The sequence below is a fragment of the Gaeumannomyces tritici genome (genome assembly GCF_000145635.1).
Source record: "Gaeumannomyces tritici R3-111a-1 unplaced genomic scaffold supercont2.7, whole genome shotgun sequence".
NCBI lineage: Eukaryota > Fungi > Ascomycota > Sordariomycetes > Magnaporthales > Magnaporthaceae > Gaeumannomyces > Gaeumannomyces tritici.
Window position 1 is genome coordinate 2,227,106 of NW_008804551.1, and position 26,400 is coordinate 2,253,505.

Below are 26,400 nucleotides of genomic sequence, written 5' to 3' on the forward strand. Positions count from 1 at the left end.
CCTAAACTCTACCTTTCCCAACACAATTGCACCAGCACCAAAGCCAAACAACATGCCCGCGCCGCATTCTACACCTAAAAAAACACGCGTTCAAGGGATTTGTGATTATTTTGATGCAAAAAGCATTACTTATAGCTACAATAACGTTTTTCGCTTTTTATAAATGCAAAGGGTAAAATAATTGCAGATTGAATGGGCTCCTTTTTTTGTGGTGGTGGGGAAAAAATTTGCGGTCCAGACTTTTTTGATCAGACCGTGCACACCTCTCTCAGGGAACCAGAACGCAACCCTCCCTTCCCTCACCAGCAAACCTACATGGACTACGACATGGACTACAACATGGACTATGACATGGATCAACAATCCACCATCCTAGAGGAAGTGCTTCGCAATATCCTAGCCCGTTACGGTACCGAGGATGTCAAAAATGCACCCACAAGCGAGCTCCTCACCCGCGTCATGGGCTCTCCAGGCACCCGCGACCCCGCGATGCGCTGGGCCTGTCGGGCCGGCTGCATGCCCGTCATCGAGGCCGCCGTGCGCCACGGCTCGTCGGCCAGCGCCTTGGCGGTCGGCTCCGTCGGCTCCGTCGGCAAAAAGCCTGTGGCTCGCGTTGGCGGTCCGGCCGAGGACCCCGCCGACACAGAGCAGCAACCGCCCATGGTTGTCAAAGCCCTGACACTGCAGCTGGCCGCCAAGGGCGGCCAGGTCGAGGCGTTCGAGCGCCTGATCGCCCTCGGTGCCCGCGTCGACGAGCCCGGCACCTCGGTGGCGTCGGTCCGCACTCTCGTCAAGCTCGTCACCCGAGGGCCCGACGCGACCGCGCTGCTCCGCCTTATGCTAACGGGCGCGGGCGCCGAGGCCCAGCTAGCCTCTCAGCTCGACCAGGAACGGCGCGACGAGGCCCTCCTAGAGCTGATGCGGGGCTATGTCAGTCGTGGACCTTTGGCGCAGGAGTATCTCGGCTTTGCACGCGCGCTGCTAAACGCCGGAGCCAGCCCCAACTGCTGCCGTCTCGGCCTGGCGGGCACCTCAGTGTCGACGCTGTCGCTTGCTGTGCGCTCACGGTCGTCGGACGCTGTTCAGCTCCTGGTCGACTTCGGCGCCCACGTCAACGGATGCGCGGACCCGAAACTGGCGAGGAGACCCCACCTTCCGTTGCATGTACCACTATGTGCGGCTGTCCACGCTATGGCTACGACCGCCACGGCTCTCGATGAGGCCGAGCGAAATTCCCTGACGCAGACGGTGCAGCTGTTACTGCACAGCGGCGCCGACATAAACATCTGTGCGCCGTTCAGGGGCAGCGCGCTTCACACGGACCGCCTGACAACCCCGCTCCTGGTGTTTCTAAACGCCGTCGACTCCTGGGAAACGAGTTGCGGCGGCTCAGAGGCCCTGAAGGGCTTACGTTTCCTTCTGGATAGCGGTGCCAGCCCCGTGGCCCCGCCCGCCGAGACGACGCCGGGGCTGCGTGACCGCCTGAGCCCGAGCCGCTGGAACTGGTGCGCTCCAGACGCCGACGTCGCCCGGGCGCTGCTGGACGACTGGGGCGTACGCGCTCTCGCAATTCCGTCGTTTGCTTCAGCACTGCAGCTCTTGGTCGGCCACCGCAGCCGCTGCGGTCAGTTCCGGGGGACGGCCGAAGCGCTAGCCTCATACGACTACACGCCGGCGCCCGCAGCCCAAGAAAAACAAAAGGACGACGACGGGGTGTTGGCAGGCTGGCGAGCAACCCTGGGCTCTGCGATCCACCCGCTCTCAGCGTCCGAGCGCAGCGACTTTCTCTATTTTTACGCGGTCCGCAAAGGTACCTGCCCAGAACACTGGGCTCGCCTGCGGACGCACCTGTCCCAAGACCACTCGCACGGCGATGGCCTCGCGCGCGCCACGCTCGCCGTGCTGCTCGAGGCCGGCGCGGATGTCAACCACCGCGCCTGGCAGCAGGCGGGGGAGGGGAGTGGCGATCAGCAGCTGCAGCAAGATGACGGCCCCACGGCGCTACACAGCATCTGCCTGTGGCTCGCGGGCAGGCACCCCTCAGAGGAGGACTACGGGCGCAACCCCATGTGCAGGGGCTTCAGGCACACGCCAGGGCGCCTCGAGTTTTTGCGGTTCCTGGTGGAGGAATGTGGTGCCGACACGGGATTGTTACACGAGGGCAGGAACCCGGTTGAGATTCTCGAGCAACTCACTAGGCCGGATATGGATGGGCAGGAGGCGGGGACACTACCCTGGCAGAGGGATGGCGGGGTAGTCAGACAGGCCCGCGGCCGTTTTGTGGAGTTTCTCAGGGGCGCAGCAGACCGATAAGGCGCCGATCCGGCCCGCCTATGCCCGATGCGGCTGGCCGGCTAATTCATGGGTGCTCGTGCATGCAGGCCTGGGCCCAACCTGACCCATAAATGTGTCTCGATTCATCACTTTTTCGAGGCCAGCCAAATGTCGATTATGGTCCCCTGTCTAGCCTGCCCAGGCAGCAGCGGGAGGCCTTGCAGTGACGAAATCCCCACCATCCATGGCAGGTGCTTATCCTCCGCATATGGGATGCTTAACTGGTTCCACTGACAACATTTCAAGGCCAAGGAGGTTACACGCTTCCGTACCTGTCACTAGCTGATTCTAGACACAATACCCGTGTCATCTCACCTACCTAACCTAATTCACGCCGCTTACAGGTGACCCAATATGGAAATGGAGAAAAAGAAATTGCGCAGGATCAATAATGCCACCTTGTACAACCCAAAAAACGTGTTCTTCACGGGACGATCCAGGCAGTGCTTGATTACACAGCCCAGGACACCGACATCAACCGATGCAGCGTGGCCGGTCGACTCATGTTTTGCACCACCTCAACTCCTTCTATCTGCCTCGGTGGATCTTGATAGACGCACCCCCCGCCCCGGCGTCGTCCCGCCTCCGCTGGTGACAGTCGACTGTCCTTGGGCTTGGCTCGCGGCCTCTCCACATCTACTCTCTGGGAGGCAGCAATACTTCGTGTTTGCTGACAGGACTAGCGAAACAAGATGTGATGATGGGATCCCTGAGATGTCGGCCGAATTGCTTCACCGCCGGCTGAGGCGGCGTCCCATGTCGAAAACTATATAGGAGCTGATACAGCATACCACTGTGACTATCTACCTCTCTTTTACGAGCCAGGCCAACCAGGAACACTGCCCTCCCTTCGGCTCTTTGGATCTACACACCAAGGCACTTAATCATAATCAAGATGAAGCAGCCAACACTCCCGGCCCTGGCCATCGCGGCCCTGTCCCTGGGCGCAACCCTAGGTCTGGCGGCGCCGCCACAGCACGTTAGGCGCAACGAGACCGCGCCGGCCCCGGTGCGAACCCAGCCCGCCGTTACCACCGCCGTCCCTACCACGGTGCCGACGCCGGCGCAGCGGAAGCCGCTGGGCCGCCCCGGAGGCCCCGACACCGTCAGCATCATGGGCGACGAGCCCAAGATGCCGCACGACCCGGCCACCAACCCGAGCTGCACGTGGTGGTACGACAACGATGGAGGCCTGTCCTGCTTCGACATCATGGACATCTTTGGCATCACGGGCGGGCAGTTTGCCTACTGGGTAACTTGACCCTTGCTTTTGTTTCATTCTCTATCTTACCAAGTCTGCCAGCGCTAACACCAAGGCCAACCGCACCACACAGAACCCCTCGGTGTCGACGGCCTGCGACGGCATGAAAGTTGGCTCCTCCTACTGTGTCGAGGGCCCCGCGGTGCCGCCGGGATGGACCCCGCCGGCCACCACCGCCGCCGCCACCACCACCACCACCTCGGGCAGGCCGACCACCACCAAGCCCCCCGGCAACGGCGGGATCGAGACGCCCAGCCCGGTCCAGGAGGGCATGGTCGGGAACTGCAACAAGTTCTACTTTGTGCCGTCTGGTCAAAGCTGCGGCGAGGTCCTGAGTAAAAATGGCCTGACTATCGCGCAGCTTTTTGCCTGGAACTCGGCCGTAAAGTCCGACTGCACCGGCATGTGGGCCGAGGTGTACGTCTGCGTCGGCGTCGTTGGCGGATCTCCTGTTACCACCCCGGGCCCGACCACCACCAAGCCCGGCAACAGTATAACTACCCCGACGCCGACACAGCCCGGCATGGTCAACAACTGCAACAAGTTTTTCTTCGTTAACTCGGGCGAGTCATGCTCCAATGTCCTGTCAAAGAACGGCGTCACCATCGCGCAGCTCTTCGCCTGGAATTCGGGTGTCAATAGCGACTGCTCCGGCATGTGGGGCAACGTATATGTTTGTGTTGGAATCCTCGGCCAGCAGCCTCCTACTACAACAACAACAACAACAAAGCCTCCCGGAAATGGCATCGCCACCCCTACCCCGACACAGCCCGGCATGGTTAACAACTGCAACAAGTTCTTCCTCGTCAATTCGGGCGAGTCGTGCTCCAACGTCCTGTCAAAGAACGGCATCACCATCGCGCAGCTCTTCGCCTGGAATTCGGGCGTTAAAAGCGATTGCTCCGGCATGTGGGGCAACGTATACGTCTGTGTTGGAATCATCGGCCAACAGCCTCCCACAACGACGAAGCCTCCCGGGAACGGCATCGCCACCCCTACCCCGACGCAACCGGGAATGGTCAACAACTGCGACAAGTTTTACTTTGTCCCCACGGGCGAGGCCTGCTCCAGCGTGCTCTCCAAGAACGGCATCTCGCTCACCCAGTTCTCGGCCTGGAATTCCGGAGTCAAGTCTGACTGCTCAGGCATGTGGGGCAACGTGTACCAGTGCGTGTCTATCGTGGGACACGAGCCGCCCACGGGCACGAACCCGGGCAATGGGGTCTCGACGCCGACGCCGTTCCAAACGGGCATGGTGACCAACTGCAAGAAATTCCACAAGGTGGCTGAGAACCAGAACTGTGATACTATCTCGAAGCAGTATGGTATTTCGATCGCCAACTTTATCAAGTGGAACCCGGCTGCCAAGTCGGACTGCACGGGGCTGTGGAAGGATACGTACGCTTGTGTGGGACTATTGTAGTTGTGTATTGGGCACCTATAGGCAGAAAGTATGCAAGAGATAACTGAGGGAAAAAAAAGTCCAAAAAAAAAGAGACTTGAAAATAATTAAGAACCACTTATTGACTCCTTGTGGATATCCCGTCACACTCCGACTTGGCAGTTGCAATAGGCACAGAGTTATCTTGGGTGTCCGTTTCGTCCCAGCAGCCTCGGTAGTACAGGTTGCCCTGCTTCAACACGAGTTCTTGCCGAGCTCACTCTCGTCTTGCAGACCATTTCGACCCCCCTAAGAAGAGTGCATCAAAGTACGGTGGGTCGTCTACCCCGGACGAAGTTGCAGGGAGCGCCGGCTGCTTCCGTGTGCTCGAAATGAGGTTCATGCTTGGTTCTGCTGTCGCCTCCACATATCTGATCTTGTTGGCAGCGCTGCCGATTCGCCGCTGCGGGCGGTTGTGCTGAAAATGCACAGGGCAGGCAAGATCCCGCCAATCGTGCGTGGGGTTGAGCCTTGGGGGTGCGGCATTCGTAAAACCAACTACCGACAGCGTCATCCCACGGATGTACCGACTTCTGCTTACCAGCTACCTGGCTACTACCTATGTAAATACTGGTCTTGGTTGACGCTATAGTATCCAGGACATGTAATGGCGCGAATTGGAGGGAGTTAACCCCACCAAACAATGGTAATAAAAAGCCAGGACCCGGTTCCCGTTTTAGCAGGTGGTGGCCAAGCAAGCATCCCCTCACCGGCAAGGACGCGATGTAACTGGTGGGCATATCGGCAGACTGCCCAAAACAGGTCGGAGGTCAAAGCACGCCAGAACAGGCAAATGACGCTGCGAACTCGATCAACGTAGAGGTGGGCCTCTAAATTGAAAGGGGGCGGGTCGTCCCCAACTTTTATGGAAGCATCACGGGTCGACCTGCTCCGCGCGAGGAGCCCAATGCCGGGACTGAAATGCCGCCAGCGACGATAGCTGGCCCGCATATAGATAGCATACAGCTCTCCTGCAGGTGATAAAATGGCCGGCGTTCCCTGAGCCGCGGGCCAGTCGTTTGTTCCTCTCCCGGCAGTCCCCGGATCCAGCCTCGCCCAAAGACACCGAGGCAGCGACACCAGCCCACCATGCGTCCCACACTCGTCATCACGGGCGTCCTCGCCTACGTGTCGTCCGCCAGCGCCGCCGTCAACTGGACGCTGGCCAAGGCCGCCAACCCCACGGCCGACCAGCGGGATGCCTACTCGCGCATCGAGAACGCCATGCGCCTGGCCGCCGGCAGGTACAACCGCCTGAGCTCGGCGGCCAACAAGAACATCCGCGTCGCCTACGCGCCCGGCGTCCCCACGGCCGAGGCCAACTACAACGGTGAGTGAGGCGGCAGCGTCTCCTTCACCTCCAAGAAGCGTCATACTTACACGACTTGCAACCGACAAGGCGACCTGCGCTTCGGGTCCAACAGGGCCTACATGAACGAGCGCACGGCCCTGCACGAGATCTCGCACACGCTCGGCATCGGCCAGACGCGCGAGTTCGACCGCCGCTGCGCCGCCCAGGACTGGCCCCGCGCCCTGCCGCTGCTACGGTCATGGGACGGCCAGGGCGCCGTCATCAACTGCGGCGGCCAGCACATCTGGCCCTACGGCCTCAACTACGACAACGAGTGGAGCGAGACCAACGCGAACCGCCACGTCCAGCTGGTCGACGCCATGATCCGCGACGGCATGTGAACGGCGCCTTGCGGGGTGGGAGGGGTTTCTCCTGTGAATACCTAAGCTTTAATGTAAATAGTATGGCACCATCAGTACAGCCAGGTCGCCTTCAGTGTTAACAAGCGTTGCATCTTGTCAGCACAGACAAATGTCGCCCAGGATTGCCCCTCACCCCGGACACGACATTCCGGAACAGGCCCGGCGTGGCGGCATCAAGCCTGGGTGTCCGCTTACTGTGCCGTCTTCCAACCGTCCCTATAAGCTTGATGCTGCCATGGCATTTGAAAACACTGTGGAATAACCCAACCTACTGGAGCATGCCTTATAAAAAAGCATGCCGGCTTTCCGGATCCTATGGAGTTCGGAGCAGGCCCGATGTTAGCATTTACAATCGCCAGTTCGCCAGGTCCTTTCTCGATGACAATTACAGCCTCCATACCAGCTACACCGTCGGAAAGTATCACAGCCTTGCTACCTGCTGTTACTTTAGAAACCACCTTGGGCTCGAAGCCGGACATTGCACAAAGACCTGCCCCAAGATGACAAATCCTGGAAGTGATCACAGTTCTAGGTAGCGTTAATCACTCCTTCGAGCAGTGCCAACTTTCGATACGCGTTGAGGGTGGAATACAGGGTGTCACTCGGATGGCTAAAGTTGTCAACAGGGAAACTAAAACTTGTTTTCCCCCTCTTTGCCATGCCAGGAAACGTCCGTTCTTGTCCAGCTATGCTGGCCGCCCCCAAGTGACATGCGCCAGTCCTACGCTCCCCGCGATTTCTTCTTCTTTTGGCTGGCAGAAGGCTTTAACCCCCGCCACGGCGGTAGCATAGATGCAACCCAAGAGCGGGGAGGCCAGATTTGTGTGGCCTTGGCATCAGTCGATTTTCAGTATCAATTCTTGACTCCCCATAATCACCGCCAATGGTACGCAATATGTCATTTGAACCTCCTTTCACCGGTATAAAACCACCGCCTGCCATCATCTCAAAGGAACAGTTCGAGCCCTAGGCCCATCGCTCCCGGCAAGTAATCGCCATCACCAAACAGACACAGGCATCGGCCGGAACCACGTCCCGCCATCTCGCCACTATGCGCTCCTCCGTCACCGTCGCCGCCTTGGTCGGCCTCGCGGCCGCATCACCCACGGGCATCCTCAAGCGCGAGCCGGCACAGTGCCCCAACGTCGCCACCATCGGCGGCACGGACGCGGAGAACAGGTATGTCTTGCTGGACGAGCTTGACCTTGCAATCGACATGGCTGACTCTGCATCTCGGTAGCCTGTGCTGCGTCTACGGACAAAGCATCATCCACTGCTGCCGCAACAAGCCCTTTACCGACGACCCGTACTGGAGCCACGCCCTCCCGTGCGAGTCAAAGTGGTGGAGCAGCACCTCTATGTTTAGCGCCTTTTACATCTGCCAGATCGAACCGTGCCGCGCTGGATGCGCCGAGGTGCCCTATGTGTTTACCGACCCGGTCAGCTGCACCAAGTAGCGGACAACCAAGCAAAGAATGGATGGGAGGGCGCCCAACACGGGCAGTGCCGGGAAGCCATGACGGCGCATGCTACGATGATAATAAACATATTCCCTCCCAAACCAATCCACATCAGTGTCTGTGACTCGGCATCAAGCGTCCAGCGGGCGCCTGGAGCCCTTGGGCGCTTTGGCTCCCCACGAAGCCATGATGAACGTGACCATCCCGGAGGCTCCGGGCGGGGCCGGAATGGAGACGGACGGGAGCGCTTCTTGGCAGTTAAGAATATGCTGCTTTGGATGATGCGCGGGCAGTTCCCCGCTAGGCGAGAACGGGATGGGGGAGGGGGGCCGGACAGGCGCGGGCTGATGACCGAGCCGATGGCCGAGCCGATGACCGAGCAAGAGTGCCTCTGGGGGAAAAGGCGGTCACCAGGAGTGCCAGGGGCACCCCATCCGACGTCTGCTCCATCAAGCATGCACGTGGATGGCGCCATGTGCAAGATTACCACGACCGCCACTTTCAAAGTGGCATTGGATCCGCTTCCAGGCCAGTATTCGCGAGACAGGCACTGCCGGCGGGACCTGACAGCCCAGCATCAACGGGCGGGGTGACAGCCCCTCGTATAAATCGGGGCCAACTCAACCCAAAACGTTGCGCCCACCGTGCAGTCAGCACGGCTTCGGTACCTTGCGAACTCCGCCAGCGGGCGCGCCAACGAATTCCGCCGGCGCGCGCACTAACAAATCCCGCCGACGGGCACTAAAACATTTTGTACTTTCGTGACGGCCATAGCTTCGTCGACGGTCGTGTGTACGGTAGGAGCGTTGATGGCGTTGGGAATAGCTTTGATGTGACGCGTTGTGGTGCGGGCTTTGGCCAGGCGGGCAAATGTACATGTACTTGGGAAATCGGGCCCACAGATGCTGGTACTGTAGGTCGTTCAATTTGGTCCGCCTGGGTGCCAATAGCAAATACTAGGTGCCTATAATCACGAACTATAAATCAGGCCCGTCTTCCTGTGCTCGGCATCAAACCAGTCTTGCCGTTATAGCCTCGACGCCAGACCTTCTTCCTCCACCATGCGGCCCTCACAGTCCCTCGGCGGCCTCCTCGCGGCCTGCGCGGCGACGGCTGTCGCGGCCGCAACCAAGCCGAGCATCATCCTCATCATGTCGGACGACCAGGACCGGCGGCTGGGGTCCACCGACTTCCAGGCGGTCCTGCAGCGCGAGATCTTCGACAAGGGCGTCCAGTTCGTCAACCACTTCGCCACCACGGCGCAGTGCTGCCCCAGTCGGGCCTCGCTCCTCCGCGGCCAGGCGACGCACAATACGAATATCACCCATGTCGCGGGGCCAGGGTTGGTTGCCGTCGCCCGCTGTCCGAGTTTTTTTTTTTTTTTTTGCCTTCTTTGGCCCTTGACTAACAAGTGAGCAGCGGAAACTATGACAAGTGGACAATCTCGGGCCTTGACAACGACTACCTGCCCCATTGGTTGAAAAAGGCCGGCTACAGATCAGAGTGTAAGCAGTGAGCCGCCGTGGATCTTGGCTGGACTAACATTGCTGCAGATATTGGAAAGCTCTTGAACGGCTACAACGTCGTGAACGCGCACATCCGCCCCAAGGGGTTCGATCACATTGACGCTCTTTTGGACCCTTATACGACGTACTATAACGTGCCAGTCATGTCCCAGAACGGAGAGCGCCCGGTCTACTACAAGGGCTTCCACTCCACCGACGTGGTCCGAATCAAGGCGTGAGTGACCCTTACGGGTCTCTAACTCCCCAGGAAAAAAAACTCGACCGGCGCGGCCCTGACACTGCAGACCAAACCAGGCTGGACCGGCTGCAGTTCCTACTCTCGCAGGACCAGCCGTACTACCTGCAGATCGCGCCGTACTCGCCCCACATCCAGAACAACCTGAACGCTGCGGCGCCGCTAGCCCGCCACATGGACCTCTTCCCGGACGCCAAGGCGCCGCGCCTGCCCAACTACAACCCGGCCGACGAGTTCCAAGCCGGCAAGGGCAGCTGGGTCGGGGGTCTACCGCTGATGAACGAGACGACGCAGCAGAGGACCGACTACGCGTACCGCCGCCGGGCCGAGTCGCTGCAGGGCGTGGACGAGATCATCGAGGACGTCGTCGCCATGTTGGCCGCCAAGGGGACTCTGGATACTACCTACAGTGAGTTGCGTGTGTCGAGACTTATACGTCACCTGGAGTTTGAGTTTCGGCTGACCCCATCCAGTCATATACACCTCGGACAACGGCTACCATCTGGGCCAGCACCGGATCCCGGCAGGGAAAGCCCTCTTCTTCGGCGAGGACACCAACCTCCCCATGGCGGTCAGGGGCCCGGGGATACCGCAAAACGTCACGTCCAAGATCCCCAGCGTGCACCTGGACCTGGTGCCGACGTTTCTCGACATAGCGGGCCTCCCGCGCGACCAGTGGCCGACGTTCCTGGACGGGCAGAGCCTGCTGCCGCAGTGGCAATCGCCCGGCCGCGGGAACGGCGAGGGCACGGGCGACGGCAACAGCCGGGAGACGCTCAACGTCGAGTTCTGGGGCTCCTGCATCATCGAGGCGCCCAACGGGCGCGAGCTGGGCATGCCGTTCCGCACGACGTCGTACAAGACGCTCCGCATGCTGGGCGACCGCCGGTCGTGGCTGCTCTCGGTCTGGTGCACGGGCGACGTCGAGCTGTACGACACGGCCGCGGACCCGCACGAGCTGACCAACCTGGCCGGCTCGGCCGCGCACGCGCGCGTGCTGGACCGCCTCAACGCGCTGCTGCTCGTCACCAAGTCGTGCGCCGAGGGGACCTGCCGGGACCCGTGGGCCGTCTTCAGCCCCGAGGGTGGCGGCCTGCCCAAGATGACAACCATGGCGCAGGCCATGGACGGGAAATACGACGCCTTCTTCGCCGGCTTCCCGCGCGTGCGCTTCGACTCGTGCATGCAGGTCCAGGACGTCGCCAACGAGATGCCCTTCTTCCCCGAGCAGGCCGCGCTGGGGCTGGGGCTGGCGTCGCGCGGGCCGACCGACAACTACGTCTCGACGGGCGCCGGCGTCGCCATCACCGACGCGGCCCAGCACGGCGGCGAGGGGCAGCGCCACGCCACGCTCGAGCAGGTCTACGCCAACGCGCGGGAGCTGACCGACGAGGAGATTTCGAAGCCGCCGTCCGGGGCCGGTGGGGAGTAGAACGAGGCGGAGCCTGTCAAGCTGCTGGAATAGCAATGTGTGCGAGCGACGTGGTTAATTGAGCGTTCCATCTGTCCATTTGTCCCATCCTCCATGTCCTGGTCGGCACCAGGTTGCCAGTACAGCCCGTGAAGGAGAGGCTGAGCCAAGTTCTGTTGTCGCGCGCGGCCTGGGCGAAGAGGTGCTCGAACACGAGTAGGAGCAGCTTTCCTGGGAGCCGCTCTAGGCAAGCCATCCGAAGGGTGATTTCAGTGCGAGCTTGTTGGGGGAAGTGGTAGTGCATTACAAAGGGCTGGAGATGTGGATGCCCGCCGCACGGGGACTTTATACATCTGCGTGCTTCCAGCCTGGAACCTATTTAGGCAGCAATGGCTGATGGCTAGCGGCGTTTGGAAGCGCTAGGTTGTATGTTTTGGAAACAGGGTGTGGCGGTTTGCTTGCATAAAAGCCACAGGTGCAGGACGGCGCTAGTAGTTTGTTTGCTAGATATCCCTTGGAAATCGGCAGTGGCAGTGAAACAGCAGTTGAATGTGTCTAGCCTAGTTTTATAAATGCCATCAAACACAAGCAAGGTACAAATGGAAATAACGTTAAGCACGAAGCCACTCAAGTACACGCCCTACACACTCCCGAACCCAACCAGCCCAAGCCGAGCCGGTGCGTATCCCCCCTTGATGGTCCACGCGGCAAGCACGGCGACCAGCACTGGAACCAGGGCCGCCAGCGCCCGCCCGGCCAGCCCACCCTGGCCCGCGGCCTCCTGCTCGTCGGCAAACTTCCACTCGTGCGGGCGGTCGGGCGCGGGGATGAAGCGGGCGCCCGGGCTGCGGGCGCACTCGACGCTCTGCGGGCGCAGCATGACGCTCGCGGGCACGAGCGGCAGCAGGTAGAGGAGCAGGGCCTTGTGCCAGCCCTTCTGCCAGGCCAGCACGCGCGACGCGCTCTCGGACGACCCGACCAGGGGCGCGAGGCGGGGGACGCGCTCGGCCTCGGTGGCGGCGAAGGCGGCCGACACGGACGCCAGCGGCCACGGCCCGTCCTTTTGGTCTGGGCCGAGCAGGCCGCGCGCGTGCAGCTCCGAGACGAGGGCGGCGCACGAGTCGAGGCAGCCGTTGCCGCCCATGCCCGTCAAGGGGTTGAACTTGTGCGCGGCGTCGCCCAGGATGACGAGGCGGCCGTGGTGCCACCGCCGCATCAGGTAGACGGGTATCGACGTGACGCCCGAGGAGCTCTTGGCCTCGGCCACCATCTCGCCCATGGTCGCGCCGCCGTCGCTGATGATAAGGTGCCCGCCGAGCGCCGTCTGCTCAGCCTTGTCCTTTTCGGTGAAGCGGGGGAGCTTGTCCAGCTCGTACAGCTGCCGGTCCTTGGGGAGCTCCCAGTAGTTGAAGAAGAAGGCGGTCCCGTCAGGCCCGCTCATCAGGGTGGCTATGAGGCCCGGGCCGCTGGCCAGCACCGTCTCGCCAGGCACCAGCGCCCGAGGCCGCTTGCTCGCGGTGCCGAAGACGCAGCCGTACTCGACGGGGACCGGGGCGCGGTCCCGCGCCGGGATCCAGCCCTCGTCGCCGGCCTCGTCGGCGTTGCGCCACATTTCGCGGCGCACCGTGCTGTGCACCCCGTCGGCGCCCACCACGACCTGCGCCCGGATCGTGCCGCCGCCCGCGCACCGGACGAGGGCGTGGTCCGGGTGCGTCTCGACGCGCTCGACGCTCGTCTCGGTCAGGATGCGGTGCTTGTCCCGCACGCGTTCGTGCATGACGCACAGCAGCTCGTAGCGCGACGTGAAGACGGACGGGTAGCCGTGCCGCCTCTCCAGGACGTCGCCAAAGGGCCATGTGCGGACCCGCCGGCCCGAGACGCCGTCGCGCAGGACGACTCTCTCGAAGGGCATGGACCGCTCCCTCAACGCGTCCCAGCAGCCCAGCTGGTCCAGCACGCGCTCGCCGTGCGGGAGGAGTCCGATGCTGGCGCCTAAATTGGGCGTGATCGTCTTGTAGGCCTCGAGGAGCACGTAGTCGACGTCGAGCTTTTCCAGCATCAGGGCCATGGCAAGGCCCGTTATGCCGCCGCCGACGATAACAACCTGGTGCTCCTTGGTTGCCATGGTGGTTAGAGGCAGGCCTGGGGCGATTGTGGATGTTATGTCTTAGGGGGTGGTGATTAGAGAAAGTTTCAATCAGGAGGGATGCAGTGGACAAAGATGGCTGTAGCCCGGCGGACTGCATCTTTTTGTAAGAGGCGCACCACTCCCAGCCGTCGGTGCGGCGTTTCCGGCATCCCGAAGTCGATGGGCTTGTTGTCTTGCTGCCGCTCGACACCTTGGACATATCGGGCGTCGTTGCGGGGGCGGGACTTGTAAATCCCCGATCAGAGGGCCGGGACTTGTAAAAATACCCGATCAGGCCGAACATAACGTTGTCACCCGGATTTCTAATGCGGGTCCGCCCGGATGGAGCCGTCCAGGGTCGACGTGGTGCGTACCGGACGCGCGGAGCCGACTGTCCAGGTATGATAAACACACCGAAAAGGATGATTTAGGTTTTGCTGTTAATCAAACCGGAATCGGCCGTATAATGCTGCTAGCAACCACTTCTGGGCAACGCAGCAAGACCAAGACATATCTATCAACTGCAAAACCTGTTTGGCAGACGGCGAGCTGTCCCCTAGGCGATGCTGCTTTGGTTAAAAAAGCGTGGCATGGCGGTTTGCTGGTCAATATGCTCTACCCCACGACAAACGCGCAGTCACGGGGAACTGGCTGATGTCTACTTGGATGCCCCCAACGTTCCGTGCTCTGAGTTTCAAGGGCCAAGTGTACGTCACGTGCGCCAACCGGTTGTGTGACTGCTTACTGCGACGGCTAGTGGATTGTGGCGTTGCTGGTGATTGCTAAATTTGTCCTCTTGACAAACCAGCATCCATCCCTCTAGCCGCCCACGCTATTGATGTGACGATGGACCACCCGTTGGTCATTCTGCCACCGTCGAATAGCTTGCTGCTTCTTTCGTTTGTTTGGTTTCTCAGTGCAGCCGGACATCACTTCCCACCTCTGGAGCCGCACTCAGCTTGGGACAGCAGACAAGGGCTGGGTCGGCAAAGCAGGGAAGCGACCAATTTCTTCAAGACGCGACTCGTGTCTGGTGCTCGGACCCAGGGCGGACCGACAGACCCCTGAAAATTGTCAAAGGGAAAGGGGCTGGCTGTTCTGCGGGGGCAAACAGAGTGGGACGATACGATGAACTGTCGGTCGCTGTTGCCCGGCCTGGCTGTGGGCGGTCTCGCATTGTCAACAGGGGGAAGGCAGCAGCAAAACCCAAGGAGGATCGATCGCGGCTACGAATGGTGCAACAATGAGGCGTTGACAGGCGCTTAGCAGCAAACCCCGCGACGACAGCCATCGCCCCAACGGCCCAAGTCCGTGCTGACGGATCCCGGCCCCCAGCCCAGATTCAATGCCTGCTGGACGTAGCCTTGTCTTTAACTCAATCTCGCCCAGCCCTAGTCCACCATGTCGTCAACGTTGAACAAAAGGCAAGAACAGTTTAAAAGAGAACGGGCCCATGGGATGGTCTCTCTCTCACCTCGTCTCGGACAGAGCGGCCTACCTAACTTGTGGGGATAAGAGAACAAGAGAGCAGGGGAACAGCACAGGGTGGGACGACTTGTGGTGCGATCCCAAGGGTTTTGGGCGCCGGGCCTGGCAGCTGACAGCCAGCCAGCTGAGACGCCAAACGTCGGGGGGCCCACCACGGCCTGGCTAGTCCCAAGTGTCGGATCGTCGCAAAGGTGCGACGGTGACCCCAGCACGCCTCCTGTTTGGCTTGCACCAGCTGGGGCGCCGGCAAGGCGCCAAGATGGGAAACGAGCTGGAACACCATGGGATTCTCTGCCTGCCCGCCCGCTTTCCCATCTTGCCTCTTTTTAGCTTTTCATACCACCCACCCTTCTTTTCCTGCTGCGCCAATCCCTTTCTTCTCTTTCTCTCTCCCTCCTCTGCATTCGCTTCTTTTCCTTTTGCGGAAGTCTTGCTGGTCAACAGACGAACCTACCATCGCTCTTTTTCCTTTCCTCGCTTACTCTCCTTTTTGAGGCTGTACAACCTTTAATCACATCCTTCGCTTTTTTGTCGTCCATTGACTTTTTGATCGCTTCCCGACCGGTTGATCCGTATCACAACAAATCCCGAATTTTTATTCCCGTCGATTCTCAAGTCGTCTTTTCGTCGCTTCGCCGGTGCAGTAACAGGCACGAACTACAACGACACACATCCCTCGACTGCCGCAACCGCCAAGATGGGACAGAACCTGACCACGCTCGTCTGGAAGGACTCGCCCACCAAGGGCCAGATCCTGGCCGACGACGCCCGCAACGCCCGCATCTTCGGCCTCCTCTGGGCCGGCTCCGTCTACGGCATCGCCATGATCTGGTGGGCCATGGCCCTCCTCGCCCGCTGGGACCGCAACAGAGAAACGGGTGCAGGCTCGGTACTGGGCGCCTTCCTCTTAGCGACAGCATGGCCGGTAGTCATGGTCTATCTACTGTTGAATCCAGTATAGGCGGACGACGATGAGCAACGGCCGACGACAGTCAACGAAGGAACACAACATCACCTTGCAGTCAATCGACCGAGAATTCTTGTACGAAGGAGGAAGGACTTTGTTATGAAGGGGAAAGCGCACGGGACGAAACGAAGCAGTAACGGACGTGGCGCGCCCTCGAGAGGTTGGGATGGGTTCGGGGAACGTCGCCGCCGGCCCCTTTGGCCGCGAGGCCCGACAATACCCAGGGGTCGGAGCGGTCGGCCAGGACAGAGCACGGCTCGGCCGCTCGCCGCGGGAACCCCAGCCCCGCGGCGCCGGCGGCGACCATGCTGGCGTGGGACATTGTGCGTTTTTCTGTTGCAAGCAATGATACTTTTTGCATATACCCTGCGACTTTATTCCATGTTTGACATTTGGTCGCCGATCTGGATTGATTGCCGTCGCCCGTGTTTGCGTTCAGATCGTAGGCCGTGCTCGGTGCCAACTTTTTCGCGTACCCCATCGGGAAAGTCGCACATGTAAGACGCGACACCAAGGCTATTTCCAAACGGGAACACGCACAAATTGACGGTTGCCGAGCACGGGGATGGAGGACATGCAAACTGAAGTTGTAAATTTAGTAGATTGTGGATAGTTGCCACGCACGAAACAGATATATCCCACTACCAGTCGCCCGTAAATACGCCCTTCGAAGTCTCTCCGGACCAGGCACTCCGCACAGCGTCTGCCGCACCGTCCCCGTTCCCCTTCGCACCACCGAGGGCCGGCTCCAAACGAAGCGCACGAACAGGTGCTGTCCCCTTCACCTCGCCGCCCCCGCGGGTGGCCCACTCGGCCGCGCTCGCAGACAGCACGCGGCGCAGGCCGCCGAGCGTCTTGAGCGCCGCGTACAGTGTCAGGGTCGCCACGGCGGCGAGGGCGGCCAGGAGCAGCGGGAGGACAAGCCGAGGCGGGAACCGCTCGATCCACGCGGCCGGGTCGTAGCCCGTCTCGGCCCTGATCTGCTCAAACACCTCGGCCAGCTTGCCCGGCGACGGTGGCGGCGTCGACGCCGGCGACCAGGCCGCCAGCGACGAGTACAGGGCCATGGCGGAGCAGGGCGCGACGCCGCGGGCGCCGACCATGGGTATCACAGGCGTGTCGGCGCAGGCGACCGCGTCCGAGACCCAGGCGGGTTGCGTCTGGGCCTGCTGCTGCTGTTGCTGCTCGGCGTTGGCGGACAGGTAAGCGGCGAGCAGGAAAGCGGCGCCAAAGATGGCGAGGACCTGCAGCAGAAACAGCCAGGGCGCCAGGGCCTTGAGCCAGACGACGCCGAGGAGGAACAGCGCGAGGGCGCCGTGCGGGGAGCCGTTGTCGGCCGAGGCGATCCAGCGCGCGAGGCTGGCCTTTTGGGCGTCGGCCGAGACGGCAACCACCAACTTGGAGGCCAGATACACCAGCAGCGTGGGAGCCGCGACGAAGGACGCGATGCCGGCGCCGTCCCCGTTCGCGGCCGACAGGGCTGTCAGCCCCAGCGCGACCAGAATCCAGCAGCTGAGGAAGGTAACGGCGAGGAGGGTGTAGAGACCCGAGGCGGCCTTTTTGATGATGGCGACGAGCCCCATTGTGTGTTATTGGGCGGGAGATGGGCTGAGAGACGTGCTGCTGGTATAAGAATGGAAGAGAAGGAGGCTGGCTACCTATATGTGCGTGCGCGTGTCGCGAAAAGCCGCCTGCCGTCGCGCGTGGGTCGTTCGCCGGTGGTAGTCTGCTCTGTGGACCCTGACGGGCTGAATCATGCGGCTATCGCAGCCGCACAACAAAAAGCCACCGTCGCCCACGGTCTTGGGCACGCAGCCTTCCCTGAAACTGAAGATGTCGAGATGGAAGTTGACAGTGCGGTTCCTCCGTCGCCCGAGCTCGTCCTGGTGCTGCTCTGTGTGCTCGTCAGCCGAGGGAAGCGACTGTCGAACAGACCAGACCTGGAGTTTTTGTCCGTCGCCCAGCCCCACATGTCACTACCGCTGCGGCTCTCCACTGTGGCGGCGTCTGTCACAGCTGAAGTCGACGCGAGCGAGGCCTGTGCGATGCCTGCGATGGTAGCGGCGACGAGGCGGTGGAGGATCATCTTGGGTGGTGATGGAATTACGATTGAGGATGGTGATCCATTGATGCTGACAGATGCTCTCACAGTTGATGAGCAAGTACCACTGTGTATCTCTACTGTGTTAACACTGGGATCGGATTCCACATCATCGAACTCCAAGGTTGCCACCTTTTGGTTTTTTTGCAGCACCCCGGAATCGTCCGACAAGGGGTAGCGGCCAATGCAATCCAGGTCTGGGGAGCATTGCGATGCCGACGCCCTCGGGCATTCCAATCCGATGGGCAACTACCCAGGTCCCTTGAACGGCAGGGCGCTAGGCTCAACCAAGCGGCGGCCATCGTCCTCCGCTCGTCCGGGGGCAGGTGCGCCCGAGGAAATCTCGCACGGATGCGGCCTGGCCCGGCCCGTGCCCGCCGGTCGTCAGCCCGGGCCCTGGGAAGCTACACCACGCGGCGGGCTGCCAAGTGCGACGGCGCGTAGCTGCCATGGCTCTGTCGATGTACAAACCCCCACAAGGGGCGGAGCTTCTATCGGTGCGATTAAGAGGGTAATTTGTGTCCGCAAGTCTTTGCCTCCGGCGCCGTTTCAACACCATCGCGCCCCGGCACACCGGCTCCGGAGACCGTACGTTAAGTTTGTGTCCCGACGGAAACTCTCCCGATTCGTGACAAGGCCCGGAGGGGCGTCGTGCTTGGCCAGATCACATCCAGCTCAGGGTTTATCTAACAATAGTTCCAGGGACACAATGACCGAGCCCCATCGAAGTGGCTAGTCACGGCTTCGCCGTAAAAATAGCATGATACTGCAGTATGGCCGGCACCGGGGGTCACAGCTTGGACAACAGGGTGCTCCGACCGGTTCGGCGATTTTCAATCGGGTCTATTTGAAGCAGCGCTTTTCATTGGGTAAGGTCGCAGGCGCACCTCTGCCATCAGTCTCGCCTGCTGGGCATTGATGTTTCTGACACGCCTCCGCACCACAAACCCTTACCCGCCCCTGGGACCAGGATAGATCCCGGTCCTGTATGGCAGACAGCCCAGAGTGGCTCGATAGGCCGAGGACCGAGCACGGCACATGCTGCGAGATTCCTGAACCTTAAAATACCACCGCCGACACAGGCACCTCGAACGCAGGTCCACCCGCGGCCTTTTTGGTGCCGCCAAGTTCAGAGTTGGGATCACGTTGGACGGCAAAGGTGGAACAGCCAAAATCCTGGCAACAACTTGCTATCTCGTACCGACATAATTACACATGGCCGGCAGACTGGCTGGGCTCATCTATCAGTATCTTGGACGTTACATGTGCTCATTCGTAACATCTTTAAGTGCAGGGCGCAAAGACGCTCAGTTTCCTGCCGTCGGGCTCCGTGATCTTGACCTTGACGCCCGCCACCTCCTCCTCGGGCGTCTTGACCACCTCGCCCTCGCGCGGGACCGGGTCGTAGAGCCCGATCTTGTAGGGCTCCGTGGTCAGCGGCTCCAGCACGGCGGGCTCCAGCTTGCGAGTCTGCTTAAGGTGGACGCTGCCCCAGCGCAGGTACTCGGCGTAGGTTCCCGGGGCGCAATCGACGCCGTCGTTCTGCGGGTCGTCCCACGAGCTGGTGAGCGGCTCGTCCAGCACGTCCTTGAGCCCGTGGCAGAGCTTCATGACGAAGCGGTTGGCGAGCACGTCCTGCACGAAGGACTCGGCCGCCGCCGACTTCTCGAGCTCCTCCTTGCGCAGCAGGCCGCCGTCCGGGCGGCGGGTCGACAGGAGCTCGAACTGCTTGCGGCCCTTGTCGACGGCCAGGTTGTTGTAGTGCCACATCTCGGACGAGGCGGGCAGCAGCAGCATGTTCTTGGAAAAGTAGTCCGGGCCGTCCCAGCGGTCCTTGGGGTCGACGAGCTCGCGCAGGCGCTCGAGGCAGAACACCTGGACGCCGTAGTCCATTATCTTTTGCGGGTCGGCCTTGCCGTCGGGGCTGGGGTAGGGGGCCAGGTGGCGCAGCAGCGGGTGCTGCGACAGGCCGTCGCAGCGGTCGGCGGTGCCCCAGACGCGGATGACGGTGTCGTGCCAGCGGCGCACCATGCCGTTGCCGCGGTTGCAGGCCAGGAAGTTGTTGACGATGGAGAGGGGCGCGTCGGGCCCGCGCACGGCGTAGACAAAAGCCGAGAACTTGCGCGGGCTGGACACGTCAGCGATGTCCCCCCAGATGTCGTCCAGGTTGCCGAACAGGATGGTGCCGACGTCCATCCAGACGCCGCCAAAGATGTACAGCAGCGGCAGGCGGATCAGGTCGGCCGAGTGGGTGGCGGCGTATGGGCCGGCCAGGCGGCGCTCGACCAGGGCGGGCGGCAGCATGCGGGCGGGCACGAAGCGGATGGCGTTGCTGGGCGAGCCGGGGACGCCGTCGAGCACGCGGACGGTCCAGCCGGACGGGGCCAGGCGGCGGGACCAGGCGATGACGTTGCGCTTGGTCCAGGGCGGCATGGCGGCCCAGCCGGCGTGCCAGTAGCACCACACATTCTTCTGCGGCGCCTTTGGGCCCGGCACGCGGGCCGAGTCCTTGAGGAGCGAGGCTATTACCTCGGCCTCTGGGCGCTCCTCGACGACCGAGGGCATGGCCAGGGCGGTGCCCTCGGGGATGGGGAAGGCGGCGGTGTCGGGCATGGTGTGAGTGAGGGCGATGGTGGCGTGGCAGAGGCTGGGTGGAGGCGGAGGCGAGAACTGGAGAAACAACAGTAGGAAAACGGTTCGGGACAGTAGGAAAGAAGGAGATGGTGCGATTCGGCTGGAGGAGGGGAATGCGTGGTTTGGAAGTGGCGAGCGCTGGCTTTGAGGGGGACGACGGCTTTTGGCCAGCTTGACCCCAGCGTCCCAACCGTCCCAGCGCGCAGGGCAGCCAGCCCTGACAGCGGCTCTCGAGCAGCAGCCCCTGATACACTCGATGCTCTCGCTAATCCACGACAAGCTCGGGCTGCCCCACCATCCGCGCCCCCAGGGGGGCGGAGCTGAAAAGTCAATTTGTGGCCTCGGCAGACTTTGGTAGACTTTGGCCTCTTTGGACCAGTTTCGAGTCGGTTCTGGAAGTGCAGGGACCAAGAGACGGCCCCTGCGCGCTGCACTCTCGTTTCAGCCGAGTCAACAGAGTCAACAGCCCGCCGCCGTTTGGCCCGCGGACCCGCTGACGACTTACTCGCCTCCTGTTGCGGACGGACTGCACGGCCTCTCCCCACTGTTCGTCGCCTGACCGCCCGTCCCCTCGTCTTTGCACCTGCTCTGGAGCCCTACGGCCTCGCGCCGAGCCGTCAGCTCCAGCCTTGAAGTCGGCCGAGGAGCTTCTGGATCCGTAGCACTTGTTTCCCGGCGCGGGACAGCCCAAGTCACGTTGAAGTCACCAAGCAAACACGAAATACAGGTAGTTAAGATAATTAGATAAATCGACCTTGTAAAACTCCATTGCCCCATCCCATGTATCTTCCACACCAACCCCAATATGCACACTCCCCGCTCCCCCCAACAAGCCTGCTTGCGCTCCATTTCGTCTGTCCTGTGACCCAGTGTGCGCACAATCAAAAACATCTGGTCGACCCGCGCTGCAACATCTCCCGTGCGTACTGGAACTGCGGCCATCGTCTAGCGACGCGACGACTCCCTGTATCGGTCCCCCCTGTACTGCTGATCCTCCGAATATCGCTGCTCTCGGTACTGCTGGTCCTCCCGGCGACGTCGTTCTTCGCGATAGCTTGAACCCTCCGCGTGCCGCTGTTCCCGGTCCTGTTGGTCCTCCCGAAGGCGCCGCTCTTCGCGGTAGCTTGGATCCTCCACATATGTACGGCCCGGGGAGAGTTGTCGCGCTGCTTCCCCCGCCGCGGTACGCAGAGTACTGTTCAGGCGCCCGCTGACCCCGCGGCCGCTCCACTACTGGGCGCTAGCCGGGTGGAGGCTCTGGCTCTGGCTCTGGCAGCTCGGGTCGGCATAGCGCTGGACCGGCGGCGCAGGGCTACGATCATGGCGGGACGAGTGTGATGTCTTCCGCTCATGCTCATAGCCACCACGCTGGGAGCCCGAATCGCGCGCGTCTGAGCTGGGGCTGCGATCATGCCGAGGGGAGGCGGAGAGTCGCTGCTGATCGTGGTATGTCCCGCGCTGGGAGTCTGCGTAACGATCAGAGGGTGCAGGGCTTCGCTCGTACCGAGTTGATGACGGGCTGCGCCGCTGGTCGTCATATCCGCCGCGTTGGGTGTCAGTAACGAGGCGCGTCCAAGCCGCGTCCGTGGCCGTGACCGCTACCTGCTTGGGCTTGGACACCGCCGCTCCCAAGACGAGCCTCCATTTCGGAGACCGACTTCAGATCGGGTGTGCCGATCACCCAGCGGAGAAGGTTCGTCCAGTCTTCGCGCACCCGACCCCCCTTTTTCTCAAAAATGCCTTGATCAAAGTTGAAAATCTTCGACTTGCGCACATGGACGCAGCTGTTCTGATCATCGACGAATGCGTGCAAAAGACGCACATCGTGGTTGGACGCAGATATGAGCGTGATCTGAAATTGAAAGTCATGTCAGTTGAGAGAGAGACAAGGGACTGGCCATTTGTAAGGGAACTTACGGGAACTACAGGATTCGCTTTGGCCAGGTTACAAACAAAACGATGGAAGGTAAGATGGAAGATAGTTAACACCTCGCCCGCCAGGAGGTACTTCTCGTTCAACGGCAAGTTGCTCGCCATGTATGCGACGGAATGAGGATAGCGGCCATCGTCGTAGTCGAGAATCCACTCCGTACTGAACCAGGTGCCATTGATGATGTTTTCTTGGGGAGGCGACTGGAATCCGAAGTGCTTGGGACTCCAGCTGAACTTCGTTTTGCCTTCCATGATGCCGACGGTGCGGGGTGGAGGCGTCCCGGCGGTATGGTAAAACTCGTCGTACTCGGAGTTAGAGAGCCAACCCAGCATACTGCCACCCAGACACTCGGCGGCCCGGTGGCGTTCGTCAGTATCCTCTGCCGATAGCGTTGGAGGGCTGTGGAATGCACCCGAAAGCCACGGCTTCGACTCTTGCAGCCAATCTTGCATCTGGTCATGTGAAATAGGACGAATGAACAGGAACCCCAAGACGTCTTTGTCTCCAGCAGTTGGGTTAGACTCGTCAAGAAGGAGGTTCGATTCAGCCACGCGGAACCGCTCCTCGGGGAGGATGGACTTATAAAATTCCGGCGTGAGGCAGTGGTCCCAGCGTGGCTGGGTGCGCCCGAGCGGATCCGTGATGGTGATCATCTGCCGACCAAGTCCCTTCTGCATAAACCTCTTCATCACGGCGATCATCCGCTGACAAAGTTCCCTCTGCCTAAGTATGCGCGGGGGAAGTGACTGCTGCGGCGTGGAGGGCATGGCTGGCTTGGGTGGGATGGGCTCTGGGGGTGAACTGGGTTCTGGGGATGGCGGTCGCGATGATGTCGGGGTCAAAAGAGGGGGGGAATCTGCTGGTTCCTCGAATCGCACAACCATTTTGGACAGTGCTTAGGCGACTTCTTAAAGCAAACGGGTCGGATTCAAAGAGGAGCAGACAGAGGCGCGAGGTAGCGAGGCAACAAGTTAGATTAGCGCCGGCGTGATGGGCGCCGTGTTTCGGTGTGTTGGTGATGTCGTTGGAAAGAGTCCGAGGTGGGCCCATGGCCCAGCGCGACCAAAAAAAGAAACCCCCAGGCCTTTGTTTGGGCTGGCGCCTGTGCTTGGTTGGCGGGGCGATATAGTGCGAACCGGCATCTTAAATACTGTATCTCGATGTGGTTTGCAGGCAGAAGCACAGTGCTAGCTCCTGTGTTGTTGGTGAAGGGCTGCGTCTTTGTGGTCGGCTAGGCCCCATGCCAAGTGGATCAAATCAGCCAACAGCCCGGCAAGGCTAACTGCCCGCGCCCATGGCTGCCTATTGGCCCATCCACAAGTGTCCAACACCAAACGCGCGGCTGCACTCCTCCAGGCACCATTCAAGTCTTTTTCCAAAGGATCCCAAGACCAATGTCCAGGCCCACCAAGGCGTCCGCCCATGTATGTGACGCGCGCTTGGGTCCCGATTTGGGTCAGCGTGATGGGCCTACAGCGCGCGCTTCGGCACATCAGACCGCACAGATTGGTTCCAGTTTCGGACTGCACGAATCTGCCAGTCACACCTTGTGGCGCTAGCTCCATCTCTGAGGCCAGAGCGAGCCGCGCCGTGCACAGGCGACTTCACAAGTGCAAAGTTGGGCTCGGTGTCATCCACATTCATCAGCCGCTGATATAAAAAACCATGATGCCATCCCCAAACCATCCTCTCTTTTACTTAGGTCTTCAAGCGAACTTGCTCTGGTTGAGCATTCAACTTGACTTGCCAGCGTTCACCCTTCTTGCACACCTCCCAATTTTCTCTTTTTCGCAATAAGCAAACGTACCATTTTTTCCCCTTTATTGTGCTTCCTTCCTGCATTTTTTCCTGCTTCCGTTTTTATTTCCTTTTTCCTTTTTCCTTTTTCCTTTCTTTCTTTCTTTCTTTTCTTCTTTTTTCCTTTTTTCCTTTCCTGCTTCCTTTCCTGCTCTGCTGCTCTCGTTCTTTCCCTGTTCCCTTTCCTGCTCCCGTTCCCTTCTTATCATGGCCAACAACAACCACAAATTCCCGTCCACTGAGACTGCTTGGAAAAAGAACGTCGCTGAGCAGGGGCTGACAGGGGCCTCCATCCACAACATGGACCACACGAAGTCGGGCTCCAAGACTGACTGGCCGCAATTTCTCCTCTGTCGTGTGTTATACCAAGCGTACAATGCCAAGAAGTTCCAGACAGAGATGGATACGAACCCGCCAGTTATCGAAAGCCCGGACAGTTACGCAAAGGCCCGCCAACATCTCAAGCGCTACGATGCCTGGAGAGCCTACATCAACAACATATTTGAGCCCAAGCACACCACCATGAAACAGCGCCCGTTCACAAACCTCGGAATCTTCTCCCTTGTCAGGTACCACCAGCTAGCCGCTTACCAAGTCCCGCAAGTCGATTATTATAGCGACGATCCACCCAAAACAGCAATGAAGACTCGGTCACAGACGGAAGCCGCGCGTGGTAAAGCCACGAGCCACCCACCGTCCACGCCAGAACTCCCCGCTGACGACTCGGAGAGTGTCGTACTGGCTGGCTTCGCCAGCCTCGACTTAGTTGGCGGAGGTGACAAACCACACGACAGCCCAGAGGCCCGCTCGGCTATATCGGAACATTCAGGTTACACGCCGGCGGAGATCGCCTATTACAAGGCTAGCAAGGATGAGCAAATCGTCAACATGGCTTTGATTTTGTACCTCAATGCCCTCACCATTCAGTTCCCTGAGGTCAAAGGGGACTGGTCGCTGCATCGGGGTTCGTTTGTTTTCAAAAACAGGGCTGAGCCGCAAAATCCTATCCCGATTTTCGAAGCGAGGGTTGACGGCTACTTCGAAACGCACTCCCGGGAAATCGCCGCTATCGTCGAGGCGAAGTCAGCCTTACGGGAATCAACGCGTGAGAAGATCAGAATGCAGGAGGCATCTCAATTCGCAGCCTGGATCAACCAGCACCCTCCCCAGCAGTACCAGAAAGATGGGACAGCGCGGTGAGTTTCAAACTTTTTCTCATATTCCTGCTTTCAACATCGTTCCTAATTTCTTATCTTAACGGAATATCATCCTCTTTTCCCATCCTTTTCTCGGATTTACCTGTTTGCATTTATTTCTTTTATATCACGCTTTTCGTCTTCTTTTTCTGCAACTTTTTCAAAATTTACTCTTTTTCCCCTTCCTTTATTACTAGCCATAACACAACTTTCCCATTTTTGCGCTGCTAACAAGCTTTTTTTTCTTTTTTTTCTTCTAGACGGCTCATGATTTCCCAAGACCGGCACGAAATTTATGTTACCGTTGGAACTTTCACCCCAGGCTACGTGGCTTACATTACGAACTCCCCTCAAACGAAACCCCGGACGCGGAGCCAAAGCCTCGAGTTCCTCAATTTAACGGAGTACGGACCTTTTTCCACCATCAAGGACAAACATATGGAGGTACTCGGGAGAGCAATGCTTGCCTTTTGTACGGAGGCTTGTTAAGGGAAACGTTGCAAGAATGGCAGCAGTGTGCAGGTTGCCTTTGTTTGGAAAGATGAAGGGAAAGCAGTCGAACGGCAGGTATGGTAAGCTTGGTTAGAATGACATTTGGTGAACTAAGCGTTGGCGATGGTAGATTAGGTCCTGTGGACTGCGGCGAGGATGATCCTGCTGTTGGTATTAAGCACGGGAAAGAATTTGCTACTTTATTAAATCGGATGCTTTAAATATTTATTTTTATTTTTATTTTTATTTTTATTTTTTATTTTTTATTTTTTATTTTTTATTT

General features: G+C 60.0%; 13 protein-coding genes across 13 annotated transcripts; 8 read left to right on the forward strand and 5 right to left on the reverse strand.

The window, feature by feature from the left end:
* Positions 1-315: 315 nt before the first annotated feature.
* Positions 316-2,313, forward strand: GGTG_12044 (hypothetical protein; the record flags this gene model as incomplete). The annotated part of the gene is made up of 1 exon (XM_009229937.1): positions 316-2,313. The coding sequence occupies one exon, from the start codon at positions 316-318 to the stop codon at positions 2,311-2,313; it is 1,998 nt and encodes a 665-aa protein (XP_009228201.1).
* Positions 2,314-3,229: 916 nt separating this feature from the next.
* Positions 3,230-5,018, forward strand: GGTG_12045 (hypothetical protein; the record flags this gene model as incomplete). Its single annotated transcript, XM_009229938.1, has 2 exons — positions 3,230-3,586; positions 3,669-5,018. The coding sequence occupies 2 exons, from the start codon at positions 3,230-3,232 to the stop codon at positions 5,016-5,018; spliced, it is 1,707 nt and encodes a 568-aa protein (XP_009228202.1).
* A 1,068-nt stretch (positions 5,019-6,086) lies between these two features.
* Positions 6,087-7,105, forward strand: GGTG_12046 (hypothetical protein). The gene is made up of 2 exons (XM_009229939.1): positions 6,087-6,366; positions 6,436-7,105. Exons 1-2 carry the CDS (start codon positions 6,126-6,128, stop codon positions 6,726-6,728), a joined length of 534 nt encoding a protein of 177 aa, XP_009228203.1. The 5' UTR covers positions 6,087-6,125; the 3' UTR covers positions 6,729-7,105.
* A 468-nt stretch (positions 7,106-7,573) lies between these two features.
* GGTG_12047 (hypothetical protein) lies at positions 7,574-8,241 on the forward strand. The gene is made up of 2 exons (XM_009229940.1): positions 7,574-7,928; positions 7,990-8,241. The coding sequence occupies exons 1-2, from the start codon at positions 7,801-7,803 to the stop codon at positions 8,204-8,206; spliced, it is 345 nt and encodes a 114-aa protein (XP_009228204.1). The 5' UTR covers positions 7,574-7,800; the 3' UTR covers positions 8,207-8,241.
* A 939-nt stretch (positions 8,242-9,180) lies between these two features.
* On the forward strand, positions 9,181-11,970 carry GGTG_12048 (hypothetical protein). Its single transcript, XM_009229941.1, has 5 exons — positions 9,181-9,551; positions 9,629-9,714; positions 9,763-9,949; positions 10,030-10,379; positions 10,444-11,970. Exons 1-5 carry the CDS (start codon positions 9,271-9,273, stop codon positions 11,400-11,402), a joined length of 1,863 nt encoding a protein of 620 aa, XP_009228205.1. The 5' UTR covers positions 9,181-9,270; the 3' UTR covers positions 11,403-11,970.
* On the reverse strand, positions 11,910-14,795 carry GGTG_12049 (hypothetical protein). Its single transcript, XM_009229942.1, has one exon. The coding sequence runs from the start codon at positions 13,504-13,506 to the stop codon at positions 12,022-12,024; it is 1,485 nt and encodes a 494-aa protein (XP_009228206.1). The 5' UTR covers positions 13,507-14,795; the 3' UTR covers positions 11,910-12,021.
* Positions 14,796-15,402: 607 nt separating this feature from the next.
* GGTG_12050 (hypothetical protein) lies at positions 15,403-16,367 on the forward strand. The gene has a single exon (XM_009229943.1). It carries the CDS (start codon positions 15,695-15,697, stop codon positions 15,956-15,958), a length of 264 nt encoding a protein of 87 aa, XP_009228207.1. The 5' UTR covers positions 15,403-15,694; the 3' UTR covers positions 15,959-16,367.
* A 238-nt stretch (positions 16,368-16,605) lies between these two features.
* Positions 16,606-17,547, reverse strand: GGTG_12051 (hypothetical protein; the record flags this gene model as incomplete). The annotated part of the gene is made up of 1 exon (XM_009229944.1): positions 16,606-17,547. The coding sequence occupies one exon, from the start codon at positions 17,545-17,547 to the stop codon at positions 16,606-16,608; it is 942 nt and encodes a 313-aa protein (XP_009228208.1).
* Positions 17,548-17,622: 75 nt separating this feature from the next.
* GGTG_12052 (hypothetical protein) lies at positions 17,623-18,050 on the reverse strand (the record flags this gene model as incomplete). Its single annotated transcript, XM_009229945.1, has 2 exons — positions 17,623-17,858; positions 17,900-18,050. The coding sequence occupies 2 exons, from the start codon at positions 18,048-18,050 to the stop codon at positions 17,623-17,625; spliced, it is 387 nt and encodes a 128-aa protein (XP_009228209.1).
* A 13-nt stretch (positions 18,051-18,063) lies between these two features.
* Positions 18,064-19,332, forward strand: GGTG_12053 (hypothetical protein). Its single transcript, XM_009229946.1, has 2 exons — positions 18,064-18,653; positions 18,768-19,332. The coding sequence occupies exons 1-2, from the start codon at positions 18,250-18,252 to the stop codon at positions 18,799-18,801; spliced, it is 438 nt and encodes a 145-aa protein (XP_009228210.1). The 5' UTR covers positions 18,064-18,249; the 3' UTR covers positions 18,802-19,332.
* Positions 19,255-21,082, reverse strand: GGTG_12054 (hypothetical protein). Its single transcript, XM_009229947.1, has one exon. It carries the CDS (start codon positions 20,676-20,678, stop codon positions 19,350-19,352), a length of 1,329 nt encoding a protein of 442 aa, XP_009228211.1. The 5' UTR covers positions 20,679-21,082; the 3' UTR covers positions 19,255-19,349.
* A 334-nt stretch (positions 21,083-21,416) lies between these two features.
* On the reverse strand, positions 21,417-23,664 carry GGTG_12055 (hypothetical protein). Its single transcript, XM_009229948.1, has 2 exons — positions 22,617-23,664; positions 21,417-22,551 (listed from the first exon to the last, which is right to left on the reverse strand). Exons 1-2 carry the CDS (start codon positions 23,514-23,516, stop codon positions 22,255-22,257), a joined length of 1,197 nt encoding a protein of 398 aa, XP_009228212.1. The 5' UTR covers positions 23,517-23,664; the 3' UTR covers positions 21,417-22,254.
* Positions 23,665-24,544: 880 nt separating this feature from the next.
* On the forward strand, positions 24,545-26,340 carry GGTG_12056 (hypothetical protein). Its single transcript, XM_009229949.1, has 2 exons — positions 24,545-25,625; positions 25,886-26,340. Exons 1-2 carry the CDS (start codon positions 24,637-24,639, stop codon positions 26,112-26,114), a joined length of 1,218 nt encoding a protein of 405 aa, XP_009228213.1. The 5' UTR covers positions 24,545-24,636; the 3' UTR covers positions 26,115-26,340.
* Positions 26,341-26,400: the final 60 nt, after the last annotated feature.

Bases quoted from the DNA above. Each gene is read 5' to 3' on its own strand.
- GGTG_12046 (XM_009229939.1), top strand. From the start codon at position 6,126: ATGCGTCCCACACTCGTCATCACGGGCGTCCTCGCCTACGTGTCGTCC. The intron at 6,367-6,435 runs GTGAGTGAGGCG...GCAACCGACAAG, and splicing joins GGCCGAGGCCAACTACAACG to GCGACCTGCGCTTCGGGTCC.
- GGTG_12047 (XM_009229940.1), top strand. From the start codon at position 7,801: ATGCGCTCCTCCGTCACCGTCGCCGCCTTGGTCGGCCTCGCGGCCGCA. The intron at 7,929-7,989 runs GTATGTCTTGCT...GCATCTCGGTAG, and splicing joins GGCACGGACGCGGAGAACAG to CCTGTGCTGCGTCTACGGAC.
- GGTG_12048 (XM_009229941.1), top strand. From the start codon at position 9,271: ATGCGGCCCTCACAGTCCCTCGGCGGCCTCCTCGCGGCCTGCGCGGCG. The intron at 9,950-10,029 runs GTGAGTGACCCT...AGACCAAACCAG, and splicing joins GACGTGGTCCGAATCAAGGC to GCTGGACCGGCTGCAGTTCC. The intron at 10,380-10,443 runs GTGAGTTGCGTG...GACCCCATCCAG, and splicing joins GACTCTGGATACTACCTACA to TCATATACACCTCGGACAAC.
- GGTG_12049 (XM_009229942.1), bottom strand. From the start codon at position 13,506: ATGGCAACCAAGGAGCACCAGGTTGTTATCGTCGGCGGCGGCATAACG.
- GGTG_12050 (XM_009229943.1), top strand. From the start codon at position 15,695: ATGGGACAGAACCTGACCACGCTCGTCTGGAAGGACTCGCCCACCAAG.
- GGTG_12053 (XM_009229946.1), top strand. From the start codon at position 18,250: ATGCAATCCAGGTCTGGGGAGCATTGCGATGCCGACGCCCTCGGGCAT. The intron at 18,654-18,767 runs GTACGTTAAGTT...CAATAGTTCCAG, and splicing joins GCACACCGGCTCCGGAGACC to GGACACAATGACCGAGCCCC.
- GGTG_12054 (XM_009229947.1), bottom strand. From the start codon at position 20,678: ATGCCCGACACCGCCGCCTTCCCCATCCCCGAGGGCACCGCCCTGGCC.
- GGTG_12055 (XM_009229948.1), bottom strand. From the start codon at position 23,516: ATGGTTGTGCGATTCGAGGAACCAGCAGATTCCCCCCCTCTTTTGACC. The intron at 22,552-22,616 runs GTAAGTTCCCTT...TTTCAATTTCAG, and splicing joins AAGCGAATCCTGTAGTTCCC to ATCACGCTCATATCTGCGTC.
- GGTG_12056 (XM_009229949.1), top strand. From the start codon at position 24,637: ATGGCCAACAACAACCACAAATTCCCGTCCACTGAGACTGCTTGGAAA. The intron at 25,626-25,885 runs GTGAGTTTCAAA...TTTTTCTTCTAG, and splicing joins CAGAAAGATGGGACAGCGCG to ACGGCTCATGATTTCCCAAG.